Source organism: Lactuca virosa, chromosome 6, assembly GCF_052849685.1.
Source record: "Lactuca virosa cultivar CGN04683 chromosome 6, Lactuca_virosa_CGN04683_v6, whole genome shotgun sequence".
Lineage (NCBI taxonomy): Eukaryota > Viridiplantae > Streptophyta > Magnoliopsida > Asterales > Asteraceae > Lactuca > Lactuca virosa.
This window is the reverse complement of record NC_136431.1, coordinates 172,079,558-172,090,183: the sequence shown is the minus strand read 5'-3', so window position 1 is coordinate 172,090,183 and position 10,626 is coordinate 172,079,558. Positions and strand designations below refer to the sequence as shown.

Here is a 10,626-nt window from a genome sequence, read left to right as displayed (position 1 = left end):
CAGAGAGAGAGAGAGAGAGAGAGAGCAGGGACCACAATGACGGGCCGGATCCCATAAATGTGGGTTACCCGATTTAAAATGGGTCCAGAATGCAATGTTCCGGACTTTGTGGTTATCTTGCCAAATTCAGAAAGTTGGTTATTTTGTTCAAAAACACTAACAAAGATGGTTAGATTAGTGAAATTCCCTATAATAAAAAAAATTTAAACACTACTGTCATGTACAATTGTCAAAATAAAAAAGGTAGTAGGAAATATGTAATACAAGTATGACATACATGTAGGCGCACATATCTGTCAAAATTTATATGTATATATGACTTATAATATAAGCATTGGTACATAAGTAGGAGCACTTGTTGACTTTTCTTCACAATTTTATAATAAATCCACTATATTTTATTCATTATCCTTTCACTTTTATGTTTTTAACAGGAGTCTCTTTCCAATATATATGACCTCCATTAATTTCTTTTCTTCCTTTAGGAGAAAAAACTGCATCTCTTGCGGTTTTTCTTGAGACTACAGGCCATTGCCCACAACTGACTGCCATGTCCTTCAGATTTTCAAAGCCTTCAAGAGTTTCGATTATTTCAGTCATTTTTGGCCTATCTTTAGGGTTCAAGTTCACACAATTTAGTGCCAAAACTGCCATCTCCTTGACTCCCCTCACTGAGTATTGACCTGTCAATCTTGGGTCAATTATGCAACGCAATCTTCGACTGCTAGTCATGTACGGTTTTGCCCAATCCACAAGATATTGTTCGCTCTTAGGCCTCGTTTTGTCCATTGCCCTTTTTCCAGTTAGTAGTTCTATCAACACCACTCCGAAGCTGTAAATGTCGCTCTTTGTGGTCAAATGGCCTACAATTTTACACATTAATGCAATGAGTTTGTTAAACCTTTATATATAGACAAAGATAAGTTGAGGGTTTATATTCATCATGTTTTTCTGTATTTATAATTCATATTGAAGAAGTAATTAAGTCTAGTCAACCAAAGTGTTGAGTAAATTTAGAAGAATTGTAACAGTTGGTTTGGTTTTATTTTGTTTTGTTAGTGATGTTTGAGGGGTAGCTAGTTTAGATCAATACCAGTGTTGACATATTCAGGAGCAGCATAACCATAAGTACCCATGACTCTAGTTGTTACATGAGTGTTTGATCCTTCAGGACCCATTGTTGCCAATCCAAAATCTGATAACTTTGCATTAAAATCCTGCCAATGTAAAAATGGGGTTTAAGTTATTTATTTAATATTTCATGAAAGATTCTAAATCATAAACATCTACAGTATTACTTTTTATAACAAGTCATATAATATAATTATAATACTAAGATGTGAAGAAAAACATGCTTACCGAATCAAGTAAGATATTGGAAGTTTTGAAGTCGCGATATATAACAGGCTTATCAGCACCATGCAAGAATGCGAGCCCTTTAGCAGCACCTATTGCAATCTTTAATCTGTTTCCCCATGGTAGGCAAACTGAGATCCCTGTATTACAACCGCTAATATGCTTAAACTACAACATAATTACTATATTGGAAAAATTTTATAAAGAAAACATGATCATCTTACTCTTGAACAAATGATTTTCCAAGCTTCCACGTGGCATGAACTCATACACTAGGAGTCTTTCTTCTTCTTCACAACAATATCCGATTAATTTCACTAAGTTCGGATGCCTAAGTTGCCCGAGAAATATCACTTCTGCCTTCATGATTTCCCAAAAAAAAAAAAACAACGATTATAATCATTATATATAGACAATCAATCATATATTTAATCTAATCATAACATTGTTATTTATTTAAACTTACTAGCCATTCCCTATGTCCTTGCAACCCTTCAATGTCAAGAAGCTTGACTGCAACGGCTTGTGCCTTCATTCCACATCTCATGTTGTCATCCACATAACCCTTATGCACTGTACCAAACCCACCTTCCCCAAGCAAGAAGTTGCTAGAGAAATTTTGAGTTATGGCTCGTAACTCACTGAGTTTGAAGTCAAACAAATCAGGACCAAAAGTCTGCGCTATGTCCTCATTTATACGCATAGAAGAAGACTGGCTAAGGTCTGAGAAAGATAGGTGCCTAAAAGATGGTGATGGAGTCACATTCTTTGAGAAATCGGACCTTGAAGTCCTACATCTGCTAAAATTGTTGAACACTGTTTGATCTTCAACAGAACAACAGTTTGTTATAAAGGGTTGCCAGGATTTTGAGGAGTCTTTCATGATTAGCAATGAAAATGAGTAAAGATGCTAAAAGAAGAGCGAATTGAAGGAGTATAAGTATTAGTCATGGGAATTGTTTTGTGGCAAATGGTTTTGGTTTTGTGTAACAACTCCACAACCACTATGCCAAATTTGGGTGTTTTGTTGCAAGCTTTTTTAGACATGGGGCATTGTTTAAGTTACTTGATTTGGCATCAAGGTAGATGGCTATGTGTAAAAGTAGACCATGGATATTGTGTGTGTTTGAATCTTGATACTATTTGATTTGTGTGACATATGGAGGAAAATGCCCTATTACCTGATACCTATAGTGGGTCCCACTCAACCTCTATAGAACGAAAATGAACATTTGTAAACTGTAAACAATGTTTTGAAAACGGGACTAACTAGACATATTACATATAATGTAGTTTTTATATTCGTGAAATATATTTTAAAGTTATTCACATATTTAAAATATAAACAGAATATAGTTTTTATAGGATTTAAAAAAGTCAATAAACAAAATTTTTAATTACAAATTAACCCTGTCCAAACCATTTATACCCGTATTTAAAAAATAAAAAAAAATAAAAAAATAAAAAAAACAAACAAACAGTTATCGGATATTTACCATGTTTAGATCATATCATATCTAAACGGTTATCGGATATTTATATATTTAGAATCTCATCTCAATTTTATTTAAATTGTGGTTCAGAAATATAGCTGAAGATGAGACAAGAAGTCATAAAAAAGCGTGTGATGGGGGCAATGAGAAGTAAAATATTTGAAAAAGGGTATCAAGGAGTGGTTTGAATGGATTAGGGAATCTTTAACCAATTCCCATTTCCCACTCCACTTTCAGCATACATATCTTCGGATCCCATGTTACCATTTCAGTATTTCACTGCAAAACAAAATAAAATTCTTCTAACAATAAAAAATGTATAAAGATTTTAGCAAACTTTGTTAAAAGTCTTTAAATATAACTATACTATAACAACATGAAAGTGGGCATTCAACTTTTAATTTATTGTAAAGGAGTTTGAGTTTGATTAGGATTCCCGTTTATTTTTGCTTACTGATCTAATTTCTTTATTCTATTTTTGCTTATTATTCAAGCAATATTCCTATATATATTTTCAATTGTTTTTGTTAACCTTATTTTATTTTCTTTATGGTATGAGAGCGGGTGTCTTGATCCGTTTGAAAACTCTGAAGCGCCATTACCGGACATGTTGTTACTGAATCAGGTTCGTCTACCAATCCATCAGATGACCCCAACTCTCCATTTTATATTCACCCAAACGATTACCCTTGCCAACTACATGTCAACGAAACACTGAATGATGGCAATTACGAAGATTGGTCTATAAAAATCAAAGACTTTATATTCGTAAAGAATAAGGTCGGCTTCATCGATGGCACCCTGGAACGACCAACGGAAAACTCACCAGGTCTTATGGCATGGCAATACAGCGATGCGATTGTTAAAGGCTGGTTGACTATTTCTACGGAGAAGGGGATCCGAGACAATGTAAAATAAGCACGCAGAGCAAGAGAGATCTGGCAAGATCTTGAGGAACGCTTCGGAAAAGAGAGTGCACCATACGAGCTAAAACGGAAGCTTACTTCAATGAGGCAAGAAGGCATGTGTCACACTCCCAAACCGGAACGGCGGAAACGTTCGGGGGCGGAGGACGTCATGTATAGTATCATAACAATTGTATAATAGTAATCAAAGTAATAACAACCATTGTATTAATAATATATAATATACATTGTGTTCAAAACATTTCATGATTTACATTAAAACTATAACAAAAGTTAAGACGTAAGGCTCCGTCTTCGAAACACCTGAGAGAGTACCTGTCTACTAACGTTCCTAAGAATACAAGTGGTTTGAAAAAGTGTCAACATTAAAGTTGGTGAGTTCATAAGTATTTTTGTTATAAAAAGTATATTCTTTGTTCTTTGGAAAAGTTCGTCTGTTCCTCCAGAAAATCTTATATTTTCTTAATAAATAATATGACCATAATCGTTCCTTCTACGATCATTTAGTGAATACAAATTATATATAATACAGATCGAATAGACAGTTGAATGTGTGGATCTGCCCTAAGACCACAACCAAACAAGGAACAGGAAGTAAGGCGGAAATCACACATTCCACTGCACATCGGATCTTTATTATATATAACTCTATCGTATTCACCAAGTAATTACAGAATTAACATTTATGATTCTTTTAGATATGATGAATGTATTTCTTTCAGAAAATCCTATATTTTCTTGGTAAAATGGTAACCACAATAGTTCCTTCTATAATCACTTAGTTTATACTAACTATATATAACCTAATATCGAACGGACAGTTGAATGTGTGAATCTGCCCTAAGCCCACAACCAAACAAGGAACAGGAAGTAAGGCGGAAATCACACATTCCACTGTCTATCGGATATTATTTATATATAACTCTGATGTATAAACTAGGGAATTATAGAATTAACCATTAAAGGTCCTTTATGTTATACTAGTTTGTAAATAAGTGTTGAACCTTTTGTAAATATGTTCCTAGTTCCACTTACTCTATTGTAAAACATTGTTTTCAATAATAAAAGTTATTTTTTTCGGAAAGTTAAATCGAAAATTGTTTCCCTTTAAAAATAACGATGTTTTCATAGAAAATCCTATATTTTCTATAAAACCGATTTGTAGTCCTAATCATTCCAAGAATGAAAAGCACAAGTATAATTACCATACTTAGTTTAATGATACCTAATTTTATTTATAAGAACAACTAGCTAAAGATGTGTTTGCCCTGAAAAGTCGATGTGACGATACTAGCCTCCTATGATCACTTAGTACCTACGAGTTGTATATAACCGATATCGAACAGACAGTTAAATGAGTGAATCTGCCCTAAGCCCACAACCAAACAAGGAACATGAAATAAGGCGGAAGTCACACATTCCACTGTCTACCAGACTTCAATTTTATATAACCCTATTGTATATACTAAGTAATCACATAGTTAATATCCCTTCAGACTGTTTAAGAAAAAGTATATCTTTACGTAAATAATTAGTTAATACTTATTGTGAATATTCATTATAACCATACTAATATATAGTCTGTCCCGTATAGATCTATACACACACTCACGCTCTCCCTCAAGGAGACTCTGGTTATAATTAGGATTCTAATGGGTACCATGAGTGGTACATCAAGCGGTTCACAATCATGTATTGATTAGTTTACATAAAGTAATAAACACCTTTTTGTAAATAACATGTAATTTTGTAAAAATGTCCCTTCGTTCCATAAACTATACCTATTATAGTTTATGAGTTTATTTTCATGTTTTAACAAATTTCGCGTTAAATACATATTGACAGTAAGAAAACAAAATAAGTAAAATTATATTTTTAAACACAAGATTTCTTGTGTTTTACTTGTATTCCCCCCCCCCCCCCCTAAAAACATTGAAAAAGCTTGGAAAAATATGGGGGTATGAACTCACCTTATGTGTGGTAACGGTTTTGAATACGGAATAGAAACGGTGGCCTTCAGGCTAGATTAAGGGAAAGATGTTGTGGTCCTAATGATTTTAAACACACAATAGTGTGTGAATAATATGATCTTTGAAATATAAGTATCTCAAAAACACTAAACTAATATGTATAATACTTACTTATTGTGAAGAGATTTATGGGTATTGTTTTTAATGTTCAAATGAAGTTTGAAAGTTTGAAGGTCAACTTCTTTGAAGATGGAAATGAAGGATGATACTTGAGAGAGTTTGATAAAGGTTTTCGTTACCGGATTGTGAAAATGAAGTATGATCTCAATATGTATCTTAAATAGTAAGGAAAATTATGAGGCGGTTGTATTGGTAAGCTTAGCAAAAGTGTGTCAAAGGGATCACCATTGTGGTTTTCGGCCATAACTTCACATGGAGGGAAGTAAATTCGGTCATGGTGGTCCAATAGAAAGTGAATTCGGTCATGGTTCTTCTAGAAATGGTTGATTTCGGTTTCAAGTCAAAGACAACAAAGAATTCAGTTTCTTGGTCAAGGAGAGAACTAAATTCGTTTTTAGCTTTCTATAAGATTGTAAATTCGGTCCTTGCTTAATGCTTGATGTAAATTCGGTCCTAGCTTCATTCTTAAGGGTGAATTCGGTTTTAGTTTGGGAAAAGATTCCAAAAACCGATTTCTATATATATACATTAATATATTTCATAGTTTCATTTAAATGTTAAGCTTATCTACATGGTTTTTCAATATAAGTACATATAACTTATATATAAGTATTATTTTCAAAGTGTATGTATATATAAAAGTATGTATTCTTGGTACTAAAGTTCTTATTTGTTATAATGTTAATTCATTTGTACATGATTGAAACTTAGACTTTTATTTAAATTAGTTTAATTTACATGGACTTGAAATATCGGGTTGTTACAGCATGTCTGTTTCGGCATATTTCACAATACTAAGAGGAATCTAGGATGATATTCAATCCTTCTCTTCATAGCCTAGGTGTACGTGTAGAAAGTATTCTTGCAATGTTAGAAAAAGGCTCACTGAGGAGAAGGAGAAAGAACATGTCTACGAGTTCTTGATGGACCTCAACGAAGACTTTGGAACTGTTAGAACTCAAGTACTTAGCATCAAACCGATACCGACCCTTGTTACTGTTTATCACATGGTTGCAGAAGATGAACAACAAAGAAGTATTACTATGTCCCGCGAAACTGATGTTGAAGCCGCCGCCTATCAAATATGAACCCAAATATACATGGACAAAAGTCTTATTGACAAGAGAAATTTAAAATGCAAACATTGTGGGAAGAATAGCCACAACATTAACAACTGTTTTGAAACAAAATCGGATACCCAGATTGCTAGGAAACTCGTCAACGAAGACCGACAAACGACTTAAAGAAAAACCCTAAGGCGAAATGTAAGGTTGTTGTAGTCGAAATTGAGAGTAGTCCAATACCCGACCTGAGCTTTTAACGATAGAAAAGAATCATAATACAACTGAATGATCCACCAAAACCAAAAGTAAACATGGCAGGTAAAATCGATTTCACTTCTCCTTAGGTTACTGAATTTGGAGCTATTGAACATATTTCATGTAGCGATTCCGTCTTAACATCTCTAAAGAAATCTCATGACGGGGTACCCATTAGAATTCCTAATGGAGAAAAAATTGCAATAGAAGGCGTTGGAAGTGCACAATTACCAAACGATTTGGATGTCAATGACGTTCTATATATTCCTAATTTTAAATGCAACTTGTTATCTGTTAGCAAAATCACCAAAGGGCTTAACTGTTTTGTAACCTTCTTTCCTGATTTATTGTTATTTATAGGACTTACACTCGAGGAATTTGATTGGCATGGGGACATGTAGGGATGGTCTCTATCATATGTAGAGGATGGACACAGGAACTACTGATATGGTTGTCACTATGAATTCTTAAATTTGGCATAGAAGACTGGGTCATACATCAAATTATAAACTTCAACAAATTAACTCTATAGGTAGCGTAGGTAGTATTGATTATTGTGATTCCTGTGTATGAGCTAAACAGACTCAGTTACCGGTTTTTTATAGTAATATTCAAACCACTTCATGTTTTGATTTAATTCAATATGATAAATGGGGTGGGTATCAGGTACCTTTAATGTCGGGAGCTCGATATTTTTTTACAATAGTGGATGATTATAGTACAACCACATGGCTCTACTTTATGAAAAACAAGTCTAGCACAAGTTCATTCTTAGTTAATTTTTATAACATGGTCTTGACCCAATTCAATGGAAAAATCAAGAAAATACGCAGTAACAATGGGGGAGAATTAACCTCCAATGTTTTGACAAATTTTTATGAATATCATGGTATTATTTTAGAGACCTCATGTGTACACACCCCACAAAAAAACGACGTCGTTGAAATAAAACATAAGCATCTTTTAGAAATTGCAATAGCAATGCGTTTTCAAGCTAGCCTGACTATAGAATTTCGGGGAGAATGTATCTGTCACACCCCCAAACCGGAACGGCGGAAACGTTCGGGGGCGGAGGACGTCATGTACAGTATCACAACAATGAATAATAGTAATCAAAGTAACCACAACCATTGTATTAATAATATAGTGTTTACATTATATTCGAATAACATATGATTAACAACAAAAGTAATTAGCAAACACATAGACATGAAGTTGCTATGCTCCGTCTTCTCGAAACCCGTGCGAGTACCTGTCTACTAGTGTCCTGAGAATACAAGTGGTTTTGATAGTGACAACATTAAAGTTGGTGAGTTCATAAGCATTTTGTTTTAGAAAGTATGTTCTTTATTACTTGTAAAACTTGATGTGTTCCTCCAGAAAATCCTATATTATCTGATGTAATGAATGATAAGTAAAATGACCCATACTAGTTTCTTCTACGAGTAATTAGTGTACACAAGTTATATATAATCCAGATCGAATAGACAATCGATTGTGTGGTTCTGCCCTAAGTCCACAACCAAACAAAAAACAGGAAATGAGGCAGAAACCACACATTCCACTGCCTGTCAGATCCTCATTGTATATAACCCTAACGTATTCACTAGGTACCAACAGAGTTAACTGCAATAGTCCTTTTAGAATGGTGAGTGTGTTCTTTCAGAAAATCCAATATTTTCTTAGTATAATTGAGATGTAGTCTTAAACCCTAAGACCAAAACACTTTCATGTTAAGGTACGTTAAGTTCGTATACTTGTTGTTTTGTTACATGATAAAACTGCTTTGATATATGTGTTCCCTTAGAGTTGTAAGTTCTATACTAGAAAATGGTGTGTTATACCGGTATGTATTGGTAAGACCCATATCTGTTCCTCCTATGATTACTTAGTGCATACGAATTATACATAATCAATATCGAACGGACAGTTGATTGAGTGATTCTGCCCTAAGCCCACAACCAAACAAGGAACATGTAGTAAGGCGGAAAGCACCCATCCTACTGCCTATCAGATATTATTTATATATAAACCTGATGTATAAACCAAGGAATCCTAGAATTAGCAATAAGGGTCCTTTAATTCCTACTTGTTTGTAAAGCCATGTATTGTAATTTTATAATTAAATAAAATTATGTGAAGTTTCTTTACGTATTCATACACTGATCGTACTGCTGATACCAAATTATGAGTCCTCATAACCATACTAATATGACGGATGCCCTGACACGACGATCTTCAGGCGTCGGAATCGTTAATGACATTTGTCACCCCAGAACTTCCGTTCCAACTGTAGCTAACAGTCAGGGTGCGGGATTGTCAGTCCCGTATAGATCTATACACAAACTCACGCTCTCCCTCCAGGAGACTCTGGTTATTAAGGTCAGGACTTTCGTTGGCACTTAGATAATTACTTGAAGACGTGTCTCACAAAGCTATATCGACGATTATGTATAGAACAAAGAAAAATATTTCTACAATGATAATTGGTTTGAAATATCCTTTTCATAGTTAAAACCTTAGCATCTATGATCCCTAAACTATACCTATTATAGTTTATGTGCATGTTCTGAATGAAGTGAAAGTCTTAGTAATTTAAGAGTTTGTTTAACAGCAATCAAGTATTTGAGAAAGATACTCTTTTGCTCGACATGTTACAAAAGGTTTAAAGCTTTATGTAAATGAGTTTCATATTCACATATATATACGACATATATGATTTAGATTAAAAAGGCAGTCGGACAAGTGATTCTTCCTTAAATCCACAACCAGACAAGGAACAGGAGGTAAAGCGGAAACACTAGTCCTAAGCCTGTTGAATCTTAATTATATATTTATACATATATAAACATATATTTTGGAAAAACAAAAGTGTAAAATAATTGAAGTAGTTGGAAACTGTTTAAATAGTTTGATTCGGTTAAAACAGTTTGAAATCATTTTGATGTTAACACAAGATTTCCTTGTGTTTTACTTGTATTCCCCCCCCCCCCTAAAAACATTGAAAAACGGTGAAAACGTAGGGGTATGAACTCACCTTGAATGTGCGTTCTCGTTTGGATACGAAGTGACAGTGATGATCCTCGGGTTAGAACTCGTGCGAATAGTCGTATCCTATAAATAATTATAACCGACGTTGTATTTAAATTACTAATATATTAATTTAAATAATAAATTAAATAATGATCTAAATAATAATTAAAGTGCTAGACAACACTAAAGTATTCAAGAAATACTTACAAAAGCCTTAGGAATTAATTGGAATAAATTCTAGGCGTTTTCGGTGAGCAAATGGGGTTTTCGGTTGGAGATGAGGAGTTTTCGGTCAAGGCTTGAAGATTTGAAGATCTTGTTGAATGTTCTTGGTGTTCTTGGTGTTCTT

The 10,626-nt window shown here is 33.9% G+C and overlaps 1 protein-coding gene across 1 annotated transcript; it reads right to left on the bottom strand.

The window, feature by feature from the left end:
• Positions 1–292: 292 nt before the first annotated feature.
• On the bottom strand, positions 293–2,331 carry LOC145119833 (Protein kinase superfamily protein). The gene is made up of 5 exons (XM_079055592.1): positions 1,823–2,331; positions 1,581–1,716; positions 1,360–1,496; positions 1,094–1,217; positions 293–863 (listed from the first exon to the last, which is right to left on the bottom strand). Exons 1-5 carry the CDS (start codon positions 2,237–2,239, stop codon positions 406–408), a joined length of 1,272 nt encoding a protein of 423 aa, XP_078911718.1. The 5' UTR covers positions 2,240–2,331; the 3' UTR covers positions 293–405.
• Between the last annotated feature and the right edge of the window lie 8,295 nt (positions 2,332–10,626).